The sequence below is a fragment of the Poecilia formosa genome, unplaced genomic scaffold (assembly GCF_000485575.1).
Source record: "Poecilia formosa unplaced genomic scaffold, Poecilia_formosa-5.1.2 Scaffold98, whole genome shotgun sequence".
In the NCBI taxonomy this organism is placed as follows: Eukaryota; Metazoa; Chordata; class Actinopteri; order Cyprinodontiformes; family Poeciliidae; genus Poecilia; species Poecilia formosa.
The window spans coordinates 1,724,097-1,749,926 of NW_006800037.1; the positions used below are offsets into that span (position 1 = coordinate 1,724,097).

Here is a 25,830-nt window from a genome sequence, read left to right on the forward strand (position 1 = left end):
GGGGCGGGGGGGGGCTAAAGTAAGAGAAGGAAGTGAGGAGGAGGGACCAGAAGCAGATCGGCGGTGTGAGCGGACACTCCAGACTCGGGGACGATTCCAGCGCCGAGGAAGTTGGAGGCTCTCGTTGCTGCCTCGGGTTCTTCCTTCAGAGCAGTAATGCGCACTCAGGGGCGCCGGATTTCTGAAACCTCGCTCCGTGTCTCCCGCTCAGAAACGCACCGTGAGAGGTCCAGAGGAGTCACGCACCTCTGCGGCCAGCGACGACACAGGTAGTGGGAAAGAAAAAAAAAAAAAGTTTCCCGGAAGAACCAGTTCTGCAGGTTTATTTCTCTAGATCTGATTTCAAAGCGAGAGAGGACACACATGCACTTGCTTACTCTTTTGAGCAAGTAGATATTTTTTAAGTTGTTTTTTCTTTTTAAATTTAAAATTTTATTATTATTTTTTTTTTTAATGGAAAAGAAGAAGATGTCCGATTTTATGAAGAAGTGGCTGTGCGTGGCGATGGACGTGGTGTGCGTTCTGCTCGGTAAGTTATGAAAAAAAACTTTTTAACAACACGTCACTCTGGTCTCCCCTGATTTTATCTGAGGTTTGGATTTCAGTGCTGTCAGCAAATATTCATCTGCCAGACAGAGCTCTTTACTCTGATTGCAGATTCTTTCTACAAATTCAGTTTCTGAACACGTAACAGAAGCAGCGACTTTTTCAACTGGTGTTGGTAAATTGGCCAAATAAAAGTACTTCTGTGAACGACGTGAGTTAATTCTTGCAGATCTGTGCTGGACGTGGTTCAGGCAGCATGTAATAAAAAAATAAATAAAAATAAAAAAACGCCCCCAAAACGTTAAAGAGCTGCATGAACTTCAATGTTTATTTATGGAAATTTGATATGCATGTGTGCGCACCGCGTACTCCTCATTTGCCTAAATATTTTGTCTGCCAAGAATCGTCCAAAGAATGCTGTACCAATTAGTAGTCGGTTTTTTTTTTTTTTTTTTTTTTTTTTTTTGGCTTCCGCTGCAGCCCAGCACATGGCTGTTTTTTTTCGGACTACATGCAGGCAGAAGTTATTTTTATAATTTCCTCTTTAATAAAACAAAGTTTTAAAAATACAGATGAAGGTAATCATGATGTAATTTGGAACGTTTTGGAACACGAAATTCAAAAATGGAAATTTGACCAAAACCTTAAGATAAGATAAGATAAGATAAGATGATATATTATATTCCTTTATTAATCCCGCAGTGGGGAAATTTGCATTGTTTATTTAATTAATTTACATTTACATTGTACAGAGGACAGAGCAGAACCAATATAAAAATCTATGTATACAAAAAATACAAGTGAATATAGAAATACGAAAAGAAAGAGAAAATAAATCATAACATATAAATTAATTTGTGAATTTCCACTCAAGTTGGTCTTGAGAGCTCCCAGACAGATCAAGACACAGTTCTTAAAAGATAAACAAATTATAAGATGAGCAAAGAGGAGAAATCCTCAGCAGGATCACTATGTACAAGTCATTTTTTTTAGCTGCCCCACTGTGATCATATTTTGATGAGGTACTGTTTTTGTTCAGTTGTTTTCTTTTTTTATCTTTTTTTTTATCTGGTTCAGCTGAGCAGTGATGAATGGTCAGTTCCTTTCACTTAGGTTGTGCCCTCTGTAAGATGGTGCTTTTTGTGAAGTTGTACCAATTCAGGAAATAATCATTTCTCCAAATACCACCACATCTATAAAAAAAAAATGCATACACGACTTCTTCCTATTAATTTTGTTGTTTCATGTGTCCTGTCATGTTATTAAAATTGTTCAAGCATTAAATGTTTGGAGGCGTGGCCAGCATGGACTGAACAGCTTCCTTCACTTCCTCTGCTGCCATTTCAGACTGCAGTTCTAAAACAGCGCAGGAAATCGACATCATTGTTCACAACGTCTCCTTCTGTTTGCTGATTGACCCGGTAAAAATAACAAATCCTAGAGACAATCAAAGTCAAGGGGAGAAAGCACACGGTGCTTTAAGTGAGAACTTTTTTTTGAGCGTAATCTCACTGGCCAGGCTAGAGGTCAGCTCATGATAATTGACAGGAAGTAGAAGTTGATGTTTGTGCACAAGAGTCGCATCTCTTGTGTACGTCAAGAGCGCCAACCAATGGCTATTTATACATCTTTTTCTTTAACTTTGCAAACCAAAACGGTCTCCACCACAAAGATCACAACAAAAGTGTCTCAAAATATTAAATCCAGAAATTCATTCATTTCTGTGACTGGAACACCATAATTAGAAGCAGATTTTCAATGGGCAGATTTTACTTGAGTGCTACAAATTGTGGGATTTCACATTGGGCAATAGCAGTGCTGTTTGTTGTTGTTTTGTTTGCTTATTTTAACAGTGTGTGGTTTTCATGGCTTTTGCCTTTTACGTGTTTAGTCAGGCAATTTGCGTCAAACGTTTCAATGCACATATGACGAATGGATCGCACGTAGAATGAAAAAAAATTGAAACAAAATTCTGGAAAAACTTAGTATGGCGTTTTGAATTGAAATTGTTTAGTTTATGCCCTATTTGTGCCTCTGTTTAATGAGATGCAAACCATCTGAAGGGCACATAAACGGCTTATTCTGGTGGCTTTAAACACACTTTTATTTGCACTGCAGTCATATTAGGTTTCAAATTCGAGGCTACTCTAAAACCACAGGTTTTATTGGACCTAATTTTGACTTTAAAGGACATTATGTTGGATTATCCAATTTGAAACTTGGAAATGCAGTATTACTGAAACGAATGCACCAGAACCTCTGACTGAGTTAAGCTAATAGAGATATCTGCTGCATTTCAATGATTTCGTACTCAAAACTTTATTGTAGCCTGTGAAAATGCTATTGGAGATCAATTTTCACCACCATGTTTCTTTTTTTTTAACAGTTATGAATTTAACATTTTATTTGATTGTTTTATGTCAGATTATTTGCTGAAGACAGCAGGTCTGCAATCTGCTGCAAAGCTGAGATTTTAAAGAGAGTTTAGTTGAGAAACTCTTTGAACCCAAAGTTAAGTCGTGTCAGGTGCTTTAAGGGAATGTTGCGTTTATGCAGCAGTAGTTTTCCATCAGATGGTGTTCCTGGTCTTCTAAGGCTAAGATGACTGGTTTCGCATCATGATTTTTGACCTTAGTTTATCCAAAATGGGGTCTTCCAGACCGTTGTCTTCTGCAGGTCACATACTGACTGCTGATTTCCACATCAGAAAATCTGAACTATGCCTTTAAAGCCATTGGTCTATTTCACTGTCTGTTAGTTCATCCTTTTCTCCCTGTTCCTTTGGATGAAGGTAGCAACGATGCTCCACATCCGTAGCTTTTTAAAATGATTTCCCGGTGTGGAGGTCAAGCGGTTGGGACCGCAGATATTTTCTGAACACATGTCCGGTATTAGCGTCTGGGTTGGGTCGGACGGCCCTGTCCGGCTCCCCCCGTATCCCACCCTTGATTTTTCACCCCGCTTCCCTTTTGCCACCCACGTCCTCCCACCCAGGCAATCTACCAAGCCAACCGACCTCAAGCTTACACGAGGTCGCCCCCGCTGTGTAATAACCGCTCGACGGGTCTTGTAATTAGTCTGACCATTAACATAAACAAAAGCTGAGTTTTTTGAAGTGGGGTTGGAGAGTTTTCCATTTTCCCGCAGTCCACGATTGATCCAAGATGATCCAAGATTACCTCCAGCTTTGTCGTTTGTGTCGACGCCTCCTTAACAATCTGTTTTGTTGAGAAAGCCCAAACTGCAGCAGCTTTGATAGCAATTTGCTCTTTGATAATCACACCCTTTCCTGTCGAGATCAAACTAACAGCTAGTGATGACACACGACTGGATTATCTGTTGTCTGCTTATTAATCTTAAGGGCAACGTACGCCGTGAAAGGCTACAGTGGAACATTGATCTAGACTCTCTTCAACTTATAAGTTGCTCCTTATCTGCCAGTCCTGCCGTCTTACTTGTTGTGAGGTTTGTTTTGAAGTCGTCTCTCTCTCTCTCTCTCTCTCTACATTCCTCCCCTTCTGTCGTCCCTCAGCATGTATCCCTTCCCCCTCTCATGTTCCGTGTATGGGTGAGTTTATACTCAGCACAATCACAAAGAGGGTGTGGGCCCACAGCACAGAGAAGACAGATGAGCTGCAACCTCTCCCTGCCCACAGCTTAAGGTCCTGCAGATGCAGCGCTACAGGTGGAGGAGTCACAGGAGCGATCTTTGCGCTAATTGCTGCATGACTCAGCCTCTGCAGCCGTTCTGCAGTGAGCTTTGTAAAAAGATGCTCTGATTGTTGTGAGATCGTATCTCCTCTGGGCCACTTCCCACATGCATCCCTTTGTGTTTCCATGTGTGCATGCTTTGTTGCACCATTATGTCTGTATAGTGTGACAAACCTGCTCCTTCAGATATTTCTCTCTCTTTTTTTTGTTTTTTTGTTTAATCATTCGGACACCTCGCTGCATGAAATGGAAGAATTATAAATCTTACTTTTACATTTTGTTAAAGATATACATGCAAATTTAAACAATTTAGCCTTTCTAAGTGTGTCATGCTGTTAAGTTTATTATTTTCACGTGGCACAAGTATTCTGGTTGTTTTGTGAGAGTTCAATATTGAAACACTTTCTGCATTTCTCGGAAAGCAAGGCCTGTCATGTGGCTTTGTTGGGAAGACTCATTGTCCTGGGTTCTCCAGTCCTGGGTTCTCCAGAGAAAAAGGAGGGTGCATTATGGGAATAGTTTCCCTCAGGGGAGCAACAGTCATGGAAACTAGACCTCAGACAAACAACTAAAATTCCCGAGATTTTTTTTTTTTTTTTTTAAACAAAGTTAATGTGGGGTGGTCCAAAGAACAAAAGTTGCTGGCAAAGCCTATTTAAGCGTGGATTTAAATAGCAAATCTTTTCTTTTGTCTGCATTATTATTACTGACCAGAAGGGGGGAACTTCTCAGATTTCCAGATCTCTAGCCTAGCTTTTGAGTCTGGTAAGCCTGAGCTTGCCCATTGCCTTCTTGACCAGTTCTACTTGGAAAAACAAAAGCATAGGAGAGCACAGCAAATAGCTGGACAAGGGCTAGCTAAGCCTACACCCACTGGGTTAAAGATCTGACCATACACTGTGTTCAATAGAGTATATAGTATATATGTCCTAATTTTGGGTTAGGGTTTCTATTTTTATTCATTTCGTATTGACATCTAACTAAAATAATGTTCTTGAGTGGGACTGTTTGTCTGTCAACTGTATATCTGCACTCAGGAAAGCAGCAAGGTGCTTTTTAGGAGCAAAGCTGTGTGTTTACAAGCTGATAAACAAGCTTGCAAAAATTCTGCAGTTTTTTTATGTATTTATTTATTTATATCCAGCTCTTTGTTCAGAGTCTCAAAGTGCTGAAATTAAGTTTTGACAACTGGAGTCAGAAGGTCCGTTTGTGACTGCGTGGTGGTTGTGTCTCAATGCTTTCTTGAGCTCAGTGTTTAGATTCGGGGGAGAAACATCAGTTTGTTCAAAAGCCAGTTTAGACGGACTGCTTTATCTTCCCTTCGTTGGAGTTTTTACTGGAACTCTATAAACAATCTTCTTCTGCAGAGCCGGCTGCATAATCTGCTCCAAATTGCTCTTTGTCTCACTCAAACTGCTCTTTATAACAAAAAGCACTTAAGCACTTAGCGTATGAAAACAAAAAGCATCAAATAGCTTTTTATTGTTTTCAAAATCGTTGGTGGAAATGTATAAAACGTTTATAAATGAATCCCACTTAATGTCCGGCTGAAGCCAAAGCCTGTTTTGATTGGCAGCTCAGGCCAACAGTGCAGTGGGTCTGCAGTGTCTGTGTCATTTGAACTTAATTAAACATGATAGTGGAACATAAAAAAATAATAAATCTTTAGCTACAAATCGATACTTATTGATAATTGTTGTGAGAAGTAATAAATACACATTATCATTGTTTTATTTTTAGCAAATGGTACAACCCTGTCCACAGTCATCTCATCAGCACTTTTGTTGAAAAGCGGTTTAAGATATTTTGTTGTGCGGTCGTCTAAAGTTATAAGACAGGAGTAACTCTACTCCCTTTACACCAAAAAAAGGAGATAAATCTCTTGATAGTCAGCAGTGTTGTTTTTTTTTGTTTGTTTTTTTTGTTTTTGTTTTTTTTTCGGAGAAGATCATCACCACGCAGTGCATTTTCACACATCACAGCAATTCTAAACTCCTCCTACAGACCATTCTGGTTTAGGAATAAACCTGTGTGGCCTACTTCTTTCATCCCCTCCAAAGCCAGACTCTTTGATTGCTGGCACAGATCTAACTGCTCTCGCGCTGGTCTGCCCACCTCGCCTGTAGCTCTGTGTCTTCTTCTGCTCCGCTTGCAGCAAAGCACGCGTAAATGATGGACGGAGCCAAACACTGGGATTAAAAAACAAAGAGCGGGCCGTGGCGGCGGCAGGATTTGCTGTGACTGGCGAGGCTGGGCGTTCCTCGTTCGAACTGGAATTTCGGAGGCCAACGCCGACAGAGGTTGTAGATTCAGCACATGCCTTCCACATGAGTCAGTCCCGGGAGACGGTTGCAGGGAGACGGAGAGAGAGAGAGGGAGGGAGGGAGGGTTTGTTGTTTTCTGACTGCAAATTGATTGACTTAAGAAGTGCAACATCACCTGATGATAACTGTTCACTGTGACTTCCTGTTGCAAGGAAGATGGAAAAACAGATTAAGAACAAGGAGTGTTGCGCCTCATTCAGTCCTTCTCTGTGGGAGTCAAAGGACTGGAGGGTTTCGCTGAGGAATCTGGGAATGAGAAGTTAAAAAGGAAGAAATGGCTTGACACGAGAAGAGGCGAGCGTCGCAAGGAGAAGGCTGACGGGGAAACAAAATCCAGAAAGAGGAAACTCATTCGGTGACCTTCATGTGGAAAAGGCAGGAAATGAGAGTGGAGGGAGGTAGATCCAGCTGTGACCCTGAAGGAAAGCCTTAGATGAAGCGGGGCAACCCCGGGGGCATGGGAACAGCCCTCTCGCGCACACACACACACACACACACCTACACACACCCAAAGACATTGAAATTGGCTAAAGTGAAAACCCAGACTATAGGTTTTGCAAATGAAGGAAAGCAATTGTCATGCAGGTGCAATCGCTTACGTCAGAGGAGTATATGTGTGAGTTGCACTGTAGCAACTTTCAGATCAACATGGCAGCTTGACTCAAGATGCCCCCCTCTCTGTTCTCTGGAAGGAAACAAGGCAGTGAAGTGGATATGAGACAGAGGACAAGGAAGGAGAAGACAGGCAAATAAACAGAGAGATGATGTGAGAAGCCTCTAGTTTGGCTCACATTTGCGATTGTGGTGCTGGATAATTGCACATCCATCAGCTAAATAAAGCAGCACCCACTGAGGCAGCTATATTTGCACCAGCAGAAGAAGAAGAAGAAAGCATAACTTGACATTTGTTGAAAGCATGAAAGAGAAAGCTGAGCCCTCCTCTGCTCCCAAACTTATTGTTGGTGAGCTTTAGGGATTGTCAGCCGCTGTAAAGCTAAGCTCTCTGGGATAACGACAGATAATTATATTTTTATACCAGAATATTTTATAGATGACTAATATTTTGCATTTTTTGTTGTAGTTTTAAGAAAAGCAAAAAAAAAAAGAAAAAGTGAAAAGGTTTAGGATTTCTCACAAAATTATGGATGTTTTAGTAATACTAAAAAAAAAAAAATGAAACAAACACAAGAACACATCAATATTTTTCACTTTGAGTTGCTTTTTAAGTTCCTAAAATCTTTTAAAAGTGTTTATTTGACTAGAATGTAAACTTTGCACTATTCTGAGAACGTGTTTGCTTTTCTCCAAAACACTGCTGATACAAACTCTTTTTTTTTTTTTCTGTCCAAAACAACTCGAGCTGACAGTGTTGATATAACGCTATGTCAGCACAGACATCCTCCTCCAGCATCAGCGTCTGAGTTCACGCGTGGGCTTCGATGAAGAACGGACAACACTTCCCATGAACACCTTATAAGCATTTCATCTTGGAGCAACACCACGATGCCTCTTCACTTCGGATCAACTAATCTGCAGCCGTCTGGACAAAAAGACGTGTTGTTTTCAAGAGAGAAGCCAAACTCTTTAAACGGTGGCTTTTTAAATTTAAGTGGTTTTCACCCCGCCACTCTTATTAAAATTTTCCGATGGTAGATCAGCTTTCTGACCGCAGTTCAGTCTGTCAAAGCAGGTGTTCAGGGGAAAGGTTCCCCTCTGCCCTGAATCAAGGCCTGCACCCGCTGCACCTTCACGTATGTACTACAGAAACATTTGAGTCTGAGTTTAGTCTGACTCAGACAGAGTTGCTCTTTAAAGTCGAGGCAGCCCTTCAGAAACGTCCGTTTGGGTTGTGGGATTGTGTCGCGGTGCAAACGGAGGCCCGTTTTGTGCCAGTGGGTCTATTTTGGTCTGCGATCTGTGTATGTCTGCGTTTCAAGAGACTGGCTTGTTTGTTCTTATGCAGATATTATCCACAGGGGTCCAGTGCTTTTGAGACACACACGCACACACACATAAACACTTTCAGGGCTTACCACACTAGCAGTCTTAGAGTCTTTACATCATTTTTCGCTCTGCCTTTTTAATTAGAAGCAAACTTGTAATTTATGACTTGCGAGCCGAAGTGTGACACGGAGGTGCCTAATGTACAAACGAGAATGAAAAATGAATCTTTTTTTTTTTTCCACAAGCCTGGGTATTTTTAATGCCAGATGTCTTGACTTCACTGTGTCCATAAATGGTGTGGCTAACTGGGAAAATCCATGTTTTGCTAAGGGGATTTCTTAAGCATTAAAGAAACCAAAACAAGCGTTAGCCTATGACTTACTGGGAAAAATGCATATTCAAAAGTTGTTCAGACTTCTGTGAGGTTAATTTGTAGAAAAAGTTAACCTGTTTCTGCAGACGGGTTCCTTTCTTTGAAGCTTTTCACTTTCCTTTTCCTGCCTGAAAAAGTGATTAATGGCTCCAGACTAGCAGGTTTTTGAAGGCTTTGTGTTGCCTAAAATGTCTGTTTTTCTCAGCTACATGGTGCTATTTACCATGCTGTTATAATTAAGCAAACACTTGTATTGACTTTGCTTGCATAGGTCACTCTGACGCTAACCTTTTAAAGCTTGCTGATTTAATATCTGGTCAAACAAGCATTTCCTTTTTGGCTTACCTTCCAGTTTCAGCTTGTTTTTATTATGTCAATGCAAACATCCCTCACTGCGTAAAAAAAAAAAAAAATGTTTTGGCTGATGTAGAGCCGTATGTCAGTCGGAATTTTTTTTTTCCTTGCCACAGTGTGCCTCGCGGGTTCTCGTCACCTCTATTAAGAGCAAACACATATTCACAGCTACCTATGCGAAGAACTAATATTTTATCTATCCAAAATGTACATTTACTATGATATTTGGAGCACTTGGAATGGAGTGTAATTGAAACTTGCATCTGTGTTTTGCATTTGAATGTCTGGCTGCTTTTAAAATTCACCGAAACGGGTCCTATGGAATAAAGGAATTCAGTATTATATCGAATAACCATGGTTATTCGATGTAATGGCTCGATGTTTCAGCTGAATGATATTTCAGCTGAAATATCAATGAGTCATATCAAAATGGAAAGGACAGATTACGTTAGCATGTCGTTGGTGCAAACTCCTCGGTCAGCAACGATTCTCACCAGAACTAGATGATATTTACTTAAGATTTATGAGTAACAAAATCCTTCAGAAGGTAAATGATAAAAACATTTTATGTTTTGGGTGAATTGTTGTTGGAACTGTTATAGCAGGTTCATAAAACACGGTTCATGATGTGCTGGAGCAGAGAAGACTGAAATAAATTATTGCACAATTACTGGTAAGCGAGTTAAATACAAAAACAAAACTAATGCGGGTGGCGTACCTCTGATTAAAAGCTATTTATGTAATATGCATATGCATGTCCAAATAGATTTGCCCCAATTCTTTGCCCTTACATGGAATGGTGAGATTATTTTATTATAAAAAATACTCGTTTATATTTTGGGGGATTAATGTAATCCCAATAAATTCAGGTAAGTTTTCAAATTTTCTGAATACATTTTTTTACAGTTGTATACCTTTTTAAGGTTGAAGGGTGTGTTGACTTTGTAATACACTGAATTTGGAAAAACAAAAGTGGTTTCCTTGGAATATTTCGAGGAACAAATTCTACCCATTTTATGTTTCTGTTGCTTTAAACAGTTCATTGAACGCACAAGAGGAAAATGTGATTCATTCTGACTTTCTCTCAGTATCTAAGTTTTAGTTCAGTTGTTTTGTTGTTGGTGTCTTGCAGAACCTAAAGCTCGGTTTATTTATTCATTTACACATGGAAAATGTTAAGTTAACTTTACTGCATAATACTTTATTAACATGGAAAAGCAACACATCACATGATTACAAATGATGGTTCTATATATGTGTAATATAATATCCATTTTTTGTTTGCACTTTTTTGAGATGATCAGCACGTCTTAGAAGTTTTTCAAATATTTAATCACTTTTACTGTCCTTTGTGTGCATAACAGAGACTCATTTATGTTTTCCATGCTTGCCCTCAAGACTGTATGTTCTCACATAAACATTCCTATTTTTATGATTAGAGTCATTATTACAGTTTAAAGCAACTAAACAAGTCACAGGGAGTTCTGCTCAATTAATTTTAAGGCTGTTTACCAGAGGTACCAGGGGCACTTTATTCATTTCTGCCATCGTATTTAAACACTGTAAAAACCAGATCACATACAGTTACTGTCATTACATCATTCTTTGGATCTCATCTGGGTCTGATGTAAAACTTTGCACAAGAAAATGAGCTAATCTTCTCAACAGCCCTCTCTGCTCCTTCCAGCTGGAAACAGGCTGCAGGATGCAGATGAACGAGGCGCTTTCCAAAAGCCACATCAGTAAAATTTACATCAAGGTTCCCTCCTGCTGTGCCTGAAACAGGGTCTCGGCTAAATATTGCAGACTTGACTAAACGTTGGGATGTGGTTGTTTGAGATGCCGTTTTACTGGTTCCATGAGGGAAAATTTGGGCAAGTTTACAACCCCACAGTCGCATATCTACAACATGGTTGGTGTAAATGTGCAAACCGGGTAGCGGTTCTCGTATTGGTGTAGGTGGTCGACGTTGCAGCTGCCGTTTGCAAGAAAGTGTGGTTAGGGTTGGTTAAAAACAAAACAAAACAAACAAACAAAAAAAAAACAATATGTAGTTTCAGATGTATGCAGACTAAATTGAGGTTTCCACCATAATAATTTATGGTTTACAAATGGTTTTTGAGTGTGAGGTGGTGGTTTCAATGGTTATCAGTGAAACAAGAAATGCTTGTGCTTAGTCCCAGTCCAAACTTTTCTTTGCATGTTCCTCTCAGCTCCAACCTCCCTGCATGTCTAAACAGCATTTAGAGGGTATCAGAGATAGATTTATCAGTATATTACTATTCTATAAGCTCAGCTACTCTAGGGTTCAGTCATACTTTTGTGCCTTGTATTCAGTTAAGCGCTGTATTTGTTCTGTTGGCAGCAAAAAACATCTTCTCTATTTTGTCTTGATGGTGTAAAAGAGAGACATTTGCAGTTGGTCCGTTGGAAAACGATGACCTTGCTCATCTCCTGTAGTGTGGAAATGCAAAACATCCAACTAAAGCCTCAATATGTGGGTTTTTTTTTTTTGTTACTACTAAATCTTGCACTTGTAATGTGTGATGAACCAGAGAGGAAATTTCTAAGCAGTAATCTAATATCCTGTTTTCTAAAACTAGCTTCTGACTAATTGCTGTAAAAGTACCAAATGGGCAAATAACTATCTGTGGTTTTCCACAAATTTTTTTCCCCCCAGAGAAAAAGTCCATCAGCATTAATTTAAGAGCAAGTTTTATCTTCAGGATATGGAGAACATTGTGCTAATTACTCAGGAGGTGGGGGGAGATGCATTAGCAGTTCTTGGAACCAATTTTTGATGTGGAACAAACAAGCCTTCTATTTAAATCTTTTTTTATCCTTTTGTCTCACCCTAAAGTGGAAAAGACGGTGACTAGTCATAATCAGGAGCTAATGCATCGAAGGCCTTCCTGTAAACTGGGACTTAAAAAGTGAGCTGAGTTTTAATCTGGCGCTCTTTTTTAAATGTTTTTGACACCCACTGAAAATCTTAAAACTATTTTATTGAATGACATCTTTAATAGCTTTTTGGTTTTCATATAAATACAGCAGCGCTGTTTAATTTACTTTTTTGCAAAAGAAGAAAAACTGCAATACAACAAACTCTTTAAATGAAGAAAAAAAAAAGAAAATTCACACTGCTCAAGTTAAGCCTCGTGTTGCTCTACAGCTTAATTTCTTAATATATAACTAAAGAGAACGCAGCCCAGTTGTTTTGAGGTAGCAAATTAGGAAACCAGCGGGATTTTCTCAACTTTACAAGTGCAAATAAGTTGTTAATTACTACAGCTGTCACTGCTTTTTGTTATATGTGGTAGTCATATTGGATTTATGAGGTTGGAGTTGGCAAGGAAGCTCCGACTTGAACGATGCCATCATCCGCTGTGGGCATAAGTGGATGGAAGTGGTCAGCAAGAAAACTCCAGATGGCTGCGGTGTTTAAAGAACACAGAGCAGCCTGACGTTAGCTTGGAGTCATTCTTGTTTACATCAAATTCTGACGCTACCATCTGAATCTGAGTCTCGTCACATCAGGCAACGATTTTCCAACCTGTACATTTAGTTTGCCTGAGTGAATTCCAGACTGTGTTTTCTAATTTCCTCTGATATTGAGAACGCTTTCTCTGCTCACCTGCCACTCAGCAGATATTTCTCTTTTTCATACCACTCTCTAAAGTCAAGCAGTGGTTATTAATTAAAATCCCAGATCAACAGTTTGTGAAATTCCCATACTAGTTCATTTGGCATTGTAAAAATCCCTAGATTCCCTTTTCTTGCTGATTAATACTTGGTTTGATGACCCATATGATTGGCTGATTCACTGTTTTGCTTTCTTAAATGCAATTGACCAGGTTTTTCTGGTGAAGTGACGCGTCTCATTTCCCTAAAATGAGCAGCAGATCAACTTCTGGTGTCGTCTTGCACGTTATGCCTTGTCTGACTTGATTTTGCGCAGCTCACAGATATTACAGATGGCTAACTTGCAATTGGTAAAAACGTAATTTATGATTTTACAATTGCTACTTTCCTCTGGCGTGCTAAAGTTGAAACAAATGTTGGATTTTTGAATGATTATATTATAGAGTTTAATAGATTTGATTCCTCTACCTAAGTTAAAGCCCCGTGATCATAAAAAACTATTATGTCTTCCTTTTTTGTTTTTATTGGACTGTTCACCCACCCATCCATCATTTGAAGTGGAGTTAAACACAGAAAGCTTCACTTCAGTGTGTTTTCCTTTCGGTCTCTCTCCTCACAGCTTCTCATCAGTCAGCCTCACTGGAAAACTCGCTGGAATTATGTCAGCTGCAGACATTTTTCTGAAGGATGGGAGGGGTGCGCTTCACGAATTTGCAAAGGAACATAATACCATTGGCAAGTGCACTTCCTAAGTTTAGCCAGTGCTGCTTCGTTGCTGTTTTTCTTTCATTTAATATGCAGCTGCCTGGTATTTCCACAGTGGCCCCGAGACTACCTCGGCGGTAGACATTGGAGTGGAGGATTGCATTCCTACAAAGGGCTAAGACCTTCTTGCTCTGGCTAATGTAACGAACATCGAAAATGTGAGCAAGTAACTTCCACAGAATGAAACGTGTCACTTCACAAAACCGGGAATTTCTAAAGAGACGCAGTTGAGACAAAGTACAGAAAACAAAACTGCTTCCTTAAAGCCCAAGGTTGGATAAATGATTTCTGTATGTGGAGTTGTTGAGGTTGAGACCTTTCACCCACATAGCTTTGGGATCCTCCTCCAGTCATACAACGCCACAACTCCGTTTTGTAACCTTGAGGAAGGGTACAGCATTAGACAAGCAGCAGTTATAATTCCCGGCAGCTGTAATAGATTGCGGTGGTGAAAAGCACAAAACGGATAAGGATGTACATTAGAGTTGGGAAAGGCTGATGTGTTTTCTTTTGGGGGAGCGGGGGGGGTGGATGTTTCCGAACGACTCAAGGACGTCATGCTCTCTCTGGGCTTCTGCTTGTTACTTTGTGTTATTTTTAGACACAGCTAAAGCATTTGGAAATGGTGGGAGTTTTTGGACTTTTCAGAACCGTCTTTTGTATGATTTATTTCCTTCACTATAGACACACCCAACTGATGGCAGGAATGCTTTTCCTCAATTTTCAACATTTCTTTTTATGGAATTTCAACCCGACATTTACCAGAATTGTGATTTTTTTTTTTTTTTAACCCTCCTTGTCTCTTTTTTTTATTGATTCATTTCAAAAGCTAAAGCCTCGCAAGAAGGAATACAAGTAAACAGTCAGAGACTAAACTAAATATTTCTTGTTCCTCCAGCTTAGTAAGGGGTGTTATGTCTGAAAGCTTGTAGAAATTAGAATTTAAAAAAAATACTTAATTCTTGAAATTTTCCTCTTAAAAAAATGGATAAAATCTGCTTTGATTTTCATGCCCAATCCGTCTCTAATATAATTTTTAATCGGTAGGTTTCCTGGTATTGAGGGCAGCCCATAAACTCTCTGTAGGGATTAGGCCTGTGTTAATCCAGAGCCCTAATTTGGGATTGTCGATTTTTGGAACACCAAGTTGTTTGACGATCGTTAATTGTTTAAGTGACATTCAAGTATTTGGAAGAATGTATCCGCTTTCATCATTCTATCCACTTCGTTTAATGCAGCAAAACGGAGCTGTGCCTTATTTCAGAAGCGACCATTGCCCTAAATATGTCGCCTAATCCACTGTTCTGTTGCTCTGATTATATTCCAGCGTCCCTGCCCTCCATCATTTTGACGGTTAGGTTCAAGCCTTATCAACGGGGGATTCACTGTGACGACGAGAGCATCAAGTACCCGCTCAAACCAGACACCATCTCCCACAGCATGATGGGAGTCATGACCATCACCTGCACTGTCATTATTGTAAGCTTTTCCTCAGAATTATACAAAATAAACAGCCATTTAAAAAAAAACATCTAGTGTGATGCTTATGGTGCACTAAGGAAATGATGTGAATATAAAAAAAGATTTAAAAAAAAACTGTTCTAATTGAACGACAAATGTGTTTTTATTTATTTAATTATTTTTTTTACTTTTCCCACAGATCTCCTCTGGAGAAGCTTATCTAGTCCACAAAAAGATAGTTTACTCAAATTCAAAGTTTAATCAGTATGTAGCAGCACTCTACAAGGTGGTGGGAACCTTTGTGTTTGGAGCAACTGTCAGCCAGTCGCTCACGGACATCGCCAAGTTCACAATCGGCCGTCCGAGGCCTAACTTTATGGCCGTGTGCGCGCCGAAGAACTGCACGGGATACGTGCTGGAAATCAACTGCACAGGCCAGTTGCACGAAGTCACAGAGTCGAGGTAGGACAACAACTATGACTGTAATTTTTATCATAACTTGGAGGAGGCAATGGGCAATAAAGATCAAACATGGGACTGTATAAATGGCTGATTGAGCGGGTTTTAGAAGAGCTTTAAACACTAAAGCTCTTCACTTCCCAATTCCCGTCTCATCTTCCAGATATGACGGGCATATTTACCTCATGCATTTGTAGAGTTATTCAGGTTTCAATATCACCCCAATTTTTTAAAGCCTAATAACATATTGAGGTTCTGCCTGTTTGTAACTGAATTCACAGTGCCTATGTATGGTAATAAATGTGCAGGAAAATGGAAGAACAATCCGAAAGATATTAACAATAAACTCTCTAGAGGATTAATTAAATTTTTTTCTTTTTTTCCTAGATTATCTTTTTATTCTGGACACTCCTCCTTTGGAATGTACTGCATGCTCTTCCTGGCGGTAAGTGGAACCTTGAGTTTTTTTTGTTTTTTTTTTTAAACAGTGCAGACATATCTGTTTTCAGCGCCGGACTGCAAACACCTGCTTTTGGATCAGGCATTCCAGTCCCCAGATGCTTGTGTTTGCAGATGTGTTATCAATGGGCAATTGTTGAACAGTAGAAAAGTCCCATGGAGCCAGATTAAACCAGTATAGACGTTAAAAAAAAAAAAAAGGAAGGGGTTCATGAGGAGAAATGAGCAGAGTGGAACTGATCATACGTCTGCAGAATTTTATTTCATAAGAAGTTTGTGTTCCATTTTGTGACCTTTCCAGGTCTTTAGTTTGTATTGCAGTCTCTTACCTCTGTGGGAGAACATGTTGCCTGTTTACTTGCAGCTGTGAATAATCCACCCTGTTATCCAGTGGACAAACCAAAGCAAGATAACTGGTGTGGTTGTTTCCTGAAGGTCAGCTCTAAGCTCGGCTAATGGCGCTGCTGCTCAGCCTCCATGTCCAACCGCATCGCGTTCTGTGCGTTCTCACTCACTCCACCTCAAAAGCAAGCTGTCCACCATTTTCCGTATTTCATTGCCTTAATATTCCCCATCCCTGGCATCCTTCATCTTAGCATTAGAAACTGTTTTGTTTTTTGTTTTTTTTTTAGAAAGTGAGGCTGCTGCAAACAGGTGTACAGCCATTTTTTGAAACAATATTTTATTTTTATGCCGTACGCCTTTTAAATCCATCAAAATCTACGATGGGACAGAAGGTCTCAAGCCGGATGTTTGCCAAAGGACAAAGTGATTGGGGTTGTGCTGTTTGCAACCGAGCGAAACCTGACGAACTTCCAGACAGAAAGAACAGAGCTGAGCAGTCACTTCATATGTGTCTCCTGTGGGCTGTGCTTTAAAAAGTGTCCTACAGTGTAAAGTATGGCCTTGTGGCAGGAGGACGCGAATGTGATGCCAGTTATTACACCTTCAACAGAAGCTGAGAAGAAACTTTATGCAGCTGCCAGATTTGTATATTTGTTGGCTTTCACCGTTTCCTTCAGAAAGGCTGCGGCACTTACTGGTTTATTCATCCACATTGGATATAAATTATATTTGTGTTCAACACGTGTTCTCGTGTTAGTCTGTTTTACTTTTGAAGTAGGCACACAGACATTTTTCACATAATTGACTTTTTTGTGCCCACGTGACATCCACTTAAAAACTACAGTAGGTGATTTATTGACGGGTGGCTAATTTCAATCTCCAGTTCCATTGGCAGACCGGTGTCAAAATGCATAAAAAATGAAGACGAGAAACAAAAACAACTCACAAAGAAATGTTGCACATTTTTATGAGATGGCATTGAGGGAGCGCGGTAGGACCTGCTTCATCAATGCTCTGCAGACCTTGATGACATCCGGAGGAATAATTTGAACCATTTGTTCAGCTGTGCTGAAGCAGGATCCGATCTAAGACTTGCATGACATCGGGAGCTGGCCACTCTCTCTGGTCAGAGAGTAAATTGGTGAAATCTGAGCAAATCAAAATAAATATGAAAGCTGTTTTTTTTGTTGTTTTTTTTTATAATGTCTTTCTTGTTGTCTGGATTTGCTAACTGGTCTTTCTCTCCGTTTATTCTTCCATCACAGCTTTACGTGCAGGCCAGACTTGCGGCGAAGTGGGCCAGACTTCTGCGGCCCACCATCCAGTTCTTCCTGGTGGCCTTCGCGGTGTACGTGGGTTACACCCGAGTCTCTGATTACAAGCACCACTGGAGCGACGTGGTGGTGGGGCTGCTGCAGGGAGCTCTCGTTGCCGTGCTCAACGTGAGTCTCCAAGACGACGACGTCTTGTTAAGGCAAACACAAGTAACACGCCAGACTTCCCAAAATGGCAGCTAATAACTCAGCTGCACCCGGCTCGGGGGCGTCTTTGATCTTGTCTGGGTTGCTTGAAACGTGCTCGCGTTTTGACATTTTGTCCCGTTTGATGTAACTTCAACCTCACCTAATGACGTCCTAACATTAAATCTCACTACAGTGGGGAATATATGATTGGAAAACCAAACAGGGTGAGACGTTTAATATGGAACTCTTACTGTTAATAATACCCATTCCAGTGCTGAAAATCACAGATGAAGCGTTTTTTTTTTTTTTTTAGCTTCATTAAATGTCGACAGTAACTTGGAAGTTGAAGGAGTGTAAAACATCAATGGCGTGTCACGATTCCCTGCCAGTATGTTCATTGTGTTCGCTTCAACCAGCCAGGCTGGTTAAAGTTGTGCAGAGGCACAGTTTATGCACGTTTGATTAATTGTAGCCTTAATGCATGTCTCTGGCCTCCACTTCCCTGCGTGCAAAAAGAAACCCTGTGAGGCAATATTTTATACCTTCAGAAGTTGGCCGTGCGCTCCGCGAGTTCCTCTCATACACGAGTCCATAGAAGTGTTGGCGTGTCACTTAGCGGCGCTGCACAGACCCTTCCAAACAGATGTAATCACAATTTCCAGCCTTGCCTTTTTTTTATTTTTTATTTTTTCATCCTCTCTGAGAAAAATGCCTCCTAAGTGATCTCCTTCCTCTCGCCTCACGCTGCAGGTTCGCTTTGTGTCCGACTTCTTCAAGAAGCGCCATGCGCATGGCTCGAGCCCAGACGCGGGGAGCTGCGAGGAGCCAGAGAGGAAACCGAGCCTGCAGATTGCAGACGCTGAGCACGGCAACCACTGCGGCTACCGCAACGATCCCGGCCCCTTGTGATGAGAGGCGTCGGCTCCCTTGGCTTGCAGCCTGCAGACACCCAAACCTGTGCAATAGGTTCCCGACGCAGGAGCCGCAGCTCCGTTTGTGCGGTCTGCTGCTTTTAGTTCAAGTCTCGATTCCAATTCTGGAAATGTTACAATTTCTTTGTTTTGTTTTTGTTTTTTTTGACTTCATGAGCTCATCAGCTCTTCTTCTCCTTTTTTCAACCACTCATTCTGCATCTGCTCCACTGGAATGATTAAGAGGGGACGCCGCCCCTGTCAAGGAAAACACAATAACCTCTGCTTCCCTTGTAAAGGAGAAGAGAGCACATTGCCTTCCAAGCATCTTTCTTGAAGTTGCATTTAGAGGGCTCTAAACTCACTGTAGCAAAGCTGTAGTTCAGTGTAACCACGTAGAATAATTGTTGCTCATATTGTCGCAAACAAATTACACCCAGGAGGTACAGTGTGCGCCTTCTTGCAACCTTGTGAAAGAAAAAAAAAAAACTGATGTCCTCCTCCTTATCGCCTGCTTCTGAGAAATCTGCATTTGTTAATTCATATCCAGTAAGCTAACTATTCTGTAAGACGAGCTTTATTTCACAGGTCGGTATTGGAATATGTGGCTGAAATTCAGTTTTAACAACCTGAAAGAAACAGATATCTCTGCAAGTAGTTTTTCAAAGTGATTTAAAAAAAAACAGTAAAATAGTGTTAGAAAATTTAGCTTGCTGAAGCTTGCATTTGTTCCGGTGTTTTTCAATTTTGTGTGTGAAGATTTGATCGGTTCGCAGTGAGGGAGAATTACAACTCAACTATGAATGTCTGTAAAAAAATATATATGGTTTGGTTTACGTATTAGCAAACATTTTTAGTGCACCTTAAATGTTCACGAGATGAGACAATGTAGCACAAGTTAATGCAGATGGAACTGTGTATCTGCACACCGCTGTGCCCTCAGATTGCTATTCATCTGTCTTAACTTTCACTAAACAATATGAGCAACAACTCGATACTATCCAGGACTAGACTTTACTAAGAATAAAGGATTACCTTCAGTGACGCGAAACTGAACCTTTAAGAACGGATGATGCTTTAAAGCACACGGGTGCATCTCAATGACTTTGAAATTCTTAGATCAGGTAATTTAATAAAGTAATTCAGATCATAGAGCTAAACTCGTATGGATTCATCACATACAGTGATGCGTTTCAAACTTTTTATTTTTTATTTTTTTTCAACCGATTTTTATGATTACGGCTAACAGACGTCGGTCCATGTGTTCCCACATTCTACAGTATATGCATAATTTGGTCATTGTTCATTTTAGAGAAATAGCTGCACCATTGAAATGTGGCATGGGGCTTCTAGGGTGTCAGGAAACCCAGGCTGCTTTAATGGCTTTCAGCCCGTTTGCATTGTTGAGCCATGTGTCTCGGTCATCCGCCCGAAAATCCTTCATATATTCTCTATAGGATTTTGATCAGGCAAGAACTTGCAGGCCAATCCAGCTCAGTAATACCACAGTAATTAAAGAAGCCATCAGTACTTCGGACAGTGTGAGTAGGTGCCAGGTCCTGCAGGAGGTTCAAATCTGCATCTGCATAGCTCAGACAAAAGCATGAAATGCTCTAAAATGTTATGTTGGGATGGATTTTAGACCGCTTGGCAATAGTCTCAATATTTTTTTCTCTTTATCCTGGCTGAGATCATTCTGATATCTGGTTCAAGAGCATTTTAGCACTAGGAATGTAACATCGTAGTCCATCTATCTGTGGTGGCTCTTGAAACACTGACTCCAACCACAGTCAGCCCATGCCTTGTGACTCTCCCCCGCGCCCCCAAGGGTCTCGCAAAACCTTTTCTTCCTCTACAAGTTGCAGTCATGTTGCTTATGCACCCATTTTTTTTTAAACTGCACTTTTTCCTTCCTCTCAGCCTTGTATACTGCAGTTTGAACGGCCAGCATCTTCAGCGATCACGCTTTGTGATTCACCCTGGTCTGCTTGACAACTCACAACATTGTCCTGGTCACAACATGACTAAAAAATAATCATCTCACATTTAAGATTTTCTTAATGGCCTCAAGTAATATTAATATTTTCTGAGACTGACTTTTTTTTTTTAAGCTAAAAGCCGTAATCATCAAAACTAAGAAAAACGCAGGTTTTAAATGTAGCATTTTTGTGTCGTATATCTAAAACAAGGTTTACTTTTTCATGTAAATGTTGAGCTAAATTGCCATTTAATAAAATTATAAATCATTGAGATGCATCTATGGACGTGCTTTATGCTCTTTAAAATAGATATGCTGTATTAAAACTGATTCTTTTAATTTGTAAAGCTTGGGAGTCATTTCTCCTCGTGTTATATTTCCCCATGTGGGACAAACTGGACTGCAGCGGTAAAGTTATTGATGCTGACAGCTTCCAGTTCAGTGCGACTTGATGCACCACACTGCTACCACTATATTGCTAAAGACATTGGTTGAAAATTTGACCACCAACTTTTCTTTACTTGTTTAATTTTATTGTTTGATTTTACGAATAGTCAAAGAAGGACAAGACGGCCGTTTGAAAAGGCCGTTTTATTTATGCGTGAAATAAACTTTCTATACACTTTGTACAAGGCTGGAAATGCCAGCTTTATTGAAGTTTTTCTGTGCAATCACATCTGCTTGCCACTATGAGCCACAAATACTGTATCTACTAATGCTATGAGACTTTATAAAGGATGATTGTGAGTGTGTATATATATATATATATATATATATATATATATATATATATATATATATATATATATATATATATATATATATATGTTTTTGCTTGTGTACTTTTATGTCTGTATAATTCTAATTCCATAGTTGTGTTTCAGCCACTCAGGCTTGTCTATTTGGTTCAGTACCAGGTCTAGGACAGTTGCCATGGTTGGTCTTCAGAGCGATTGTTGTTGCCATGATGATGAGTGACAAGCATCACAGATATAAACAATATTTAAACAAACTAAGAGTTTTTTAACTGATTAAAGTGTCCTGTTTTATCTTTAAGCTTTTCATACATTTTAATGTGTGTGAACTTGTTTGTATTTTTGCTTAGGTGTAGCCTGTAGATTATGTCTGCGGTCTTCAACCTGGAGAGTTTTCAATAAAGCTATATTCCACCCTAAAATGTGTGCTTCACTCATTTGTATCACTAACTTATCCTTTGCATGGAATTTCACAAGTAGGAGTTTGGATAAATAGTTTTTGCTCCATCAGGAGATAAATGTCTTTTGGCATGCATGCTGTGACCCAGAATGCAGTTTTGCAACTCAAGAGATCGGTTTTGTGCAAGGCACTGAGTCAACTTACTTCAGTTTTAGTTTTGCAACAATCCATTACTGGTTTCACTCATTTATCTAAATTTAACGAATCCCACAGGATGGTGTTTGCAAAACAGATTTTTCTTTTCTCCAAAATGTATCATTCTGAGGAAGGAGAAGAGCAGAAAAAATGCAGTCTTTTTTGTTTATCCACCAAGTACTAAATAGTTGTTTAGACTTCAACAAATGAAAATAAGAATTATTTTCAGTTTTTTTTTTGTATTTAAAGCTTTAATTCAATTCAGTTTATTAATGTAGCACCAATTCCTATAAAATGTTGTCTCGAGGCACTTTACAATCAAGTCATTTCCACCAGTTTGAATATCAATTCAAAGTGGTTCTAGCTGTCAAACACTTCGCCAATCTCTGTTCATTTGTTCAAATGAGCTTAAAGTTCATCTGTCGAAGAAAACCCAGCAGATTGCACCCAGCCATTGTCTTGCAGCATTCACTCCTCCTGGATAAGGAGCAATAATCACTTGGGTTGTGTTGTTAACTTTACAGCAACTCCTCAAACCGAGCTTGCATGTAGCAACAGCGGAAAGGAAAAAAATTCCCCTTTAACAGGAAGAAACCTCCAGCCAAACCGGAGACTCGGTACGAGTGGCCATCCGTCACGACTGACTCGGGGTTTGAGAAAGGAAACAGAAGAGCTGATGTAGGAGTAGACTGCGTGACAGATTTGTCTTTGGAAGTGGAATCTCACACAGATTTAAACCAGCCTAGTTCCTTTATATCTACATGTTCAAGCCTTTCTAAGAAAATATGCTCACACACTTGATTAATAACTATTTTCTCAAGTATCTTAGATAAGAAAGGAAGGCAATAAAAAGATAAATGTTTAAAGATTATCTACAGTAAAATAGTATTCCTGAATTGTTTTTGGTAATCCTCAGAAAACATTTTTTGAAGACAGATGACACAAAAAAAAGATACAGTTTTTATATATTCTTACATGTAGAAACACGAAAAATATTTTAAAAAGTGGATTTTTATCTGGCTCTCTTTAGTTACCTTGTAATACAATCCAGGGCAACAACTCGCTTTTTGAAGTACTTTATTAATTGGAATTCACCTCTGTAGATTTTCTGAGTATAAATTCAGCTGTCCTATAAGTAATCTATAAAGAGCTATTATAGAACATCGGGGATTAAACAGCATCCAGAAATTGAAAGAACATTGCGGACAGGTTTTAATTATAAAACAATATTCCAAGCTTTGAAAATTTCCATGGAGCAATGTTTACTATATTATCTGGAGTTAGAAAGTACAGAACAACCCCTGACATTGCAATAAATGGGCATGTCTGCCAAAACAGAAGAATGGCAAGAAAAATGTTGTGGTGAAAGCACAAACAGCAAGACTTCATACATTAAAATTTGTGGTTGTAATATGACAAGAGTGAGAAAGCTAGAAAAATAAATATTTTTGTATGTCAGTGAGACTTTGTTATTTTAACAAAATATCACAAACAATAAAAGATAGAATTAAATCCCTCTTATTTGCTCTTGCCTTGGCTTTTATTTTGGTTCATTTTTTCGTGACAACTTGCACAGGAAAATATGGCCTTTTATGTGTAGATATTTTTTCACCCTGGAGTTAAAAATAACTGTGTTGACAGTTACACAACACCAGAATCAGATTCCAGTGACATGTGGTTTAACTTCTCTGGCTTTAGGATCCAACATAACTTTCTTGCACATAAAAAGTTTTTTTTTATTCTTCTTCTTCTTCTTCTTCTTCTTCTTCTTCTTCTTTGTGCTTGAAGAATAATTAAAACCAAGTGCCTAACTTTAAGGGATGACTTCTCAAGGTTTTCCTGGTTGCCTTTGTGAGACTGGAGCATTGAATGAACCAGAAAAACAAACACTCGTGTTTGGAGTGAAATAAGCACAGGACCCACAGGGAGGTTTGTGGGAATATCGTTGGCGGCAGTGCTGAAAGCCAATGTCGTCCCTCATTTAAAATGATATCGCTCGCTGGCATTCCATGAAGACAAAGTGTGCACGGGGTTATTTTTCAGCATAATGTCAAAACAACAAAATACAAAGATATTTTGCTGTTTATAGCGTTTCTGCTGATTGGTGGTTCAAAGTATACAACTACAAAGAAAGGAAATAGCATATTGTGAAATTATTTTTTGTCACTCATTTCAGAACGCAAAACTCATGTATTGTAATGTGATACAATACATAAACTCATGTATTGTAATGTGATACAATACATAAACTCATGTATTGTAATGTATTCGCTCCATTTCAGACAGTGAAATATTTCAGACCCCATTTCTTGTAATATTGGTGATTATAGCTTACCTTCTCAGAAAATTTGAATATTGACAAAAAGTTAAATGAGGACCTTTGCACTGATCATTTGTGATTGAATGTGGGTGTGTAGAGGACAGAAATCCAGTCAATCTACCAACACACTTGAGAGTATTTCATCCTTCCTGAAATGCTTCTGTTGGCATGGAGACGTTTATTTCATTCTCTAGCGTGACTTGGTTTTGGGTTTTCAGTATCTGTAAGCCAAAATCATCAAAATTACAATGAAAACAATATTGCATTGTTCCATTATATGCGTAAAGAATCAATACACGAGTTTCACTTTAGGAAATGAGCTCAAAAATACTTTTTCACAATATTGTCATATTTTGAGACGTACCTGGATGAGTTCAAATCTGTGGCAATAATCATGTTAGAGATGTATCGCAGTCCCTCTCTTTATTACCCATAATGCTTCCAGGAAACTGGGTCTCATTAAATCATGAAATGTCTTCGCTGGAAATACATTTCTCTCATCGGAAGTGAGAGATAATTCACTTCCGGTGAAGCTTTTGAGGCTTCACCGGAAGTGAATTATCTCTCATCAAATTAGCTTGAGGTCTTCTAGAAGCTAGAAAAAAACATGTTTGTTATTTATTTTGTTCACAATCGTGTAGTCAGAGCTCATGGCTTTGGAATCCAGAAGAATGAAATATTGTGTTGCCTTTAAAGCCGCGTCCAACTTCAAATCTACAGACGATTCTGAAAATATAAATAGCAAAAGTTTCATTCCTTGGAAACCATCATAAAAGTCATGAATGGTTTGTTTCCACCAGGATGTATTTCTGTGAATGGCTGTGAGTCTCGTGAGAAGTGGTTCTTAAAATGAGTGGTTTGGGGGAAACCTCAGAACTGGAAGCAGTAAAAGCATCACAGAAAAGACTCGCTTGGCAGCAGTTTGATGCTGCGGTTGACGCTTTGGACTCAGCCCACTTCAGCCATTGTCCTCATATCCAGCAGACCGATGGTTTTAAAGGGGAATCTCAGGATCAGATTTAGAATATTTTTGGTTTATCTTGGCATGACTCTCACTCAGTCACTCTGGCAGCGTGCCTGGACAAAGAAAATCTTAAAGTTGAACAAATGAAAGGTAAAATCCAAGTTCTGTGAAATGTTCGGGCTACACGGATTAGTCAAGCCTTCACTTCCATAGGTTTCTTTTTTCCTGATGTTTTTACAAATAGTTTTGGTTGAGAAAGTAAGATGCGGGAGGTAGGAAACTGAGAAGTGGTTTGCACGATTCGAAGTTGATAAATGCGAGACTGTTGTTCTTTCACATGTCTTGAATTTAACTACTTTGTGGTTTCTCAATGAGGTGGAACTGTTCACATAAAGTTTTCAGCACAGGGAGAGAGAAAGCACGGTGTCCTCTGGACCCGCTCTCACGCAGGTGGTCACTTC

At 39.5% G+C, this 25,830-nt stretch overlaps 1 protein-coding gene across 2 annotated transcripts; it reads left to right on the forward strand.

The window, feature by feature from the left end:
• plpp2b (phospholipid phosphatase 2b) lies at nt 1–19,654 on the forward strand. 2 transcript variants are annotated; one of them, XM_007558748.2, is made up of 7 exons: nt 1–269; nt 463–529; nt 14,987–15,138; nt 15,320–15,582; nt 15,967–16,024; nt 17,649–17,825; nt 18,597–19,654. In XM_007558748.2, exons 2-7 carry the CDS (start codon nt 469–471, stop codon nt 18,753–18,755), a joined length of 870 nt encoding a protein of 289 aa, XP_007558810.1. In that variant the 5' UTR covers nt 1–269; nt 463–468; the 3' UTR covers nt 18,756–19,654. The 2 variants fall into 2 exon arrangements, with proteins under 2 accessions (XP_007558810.1, XP_007558809.1); XM_007558747.2 differs by having other exon boundaries at nt 1–529.
• The last annotated feature ends 6,176 nt before the right edge of the window (nt 19,655–25,830 follow it).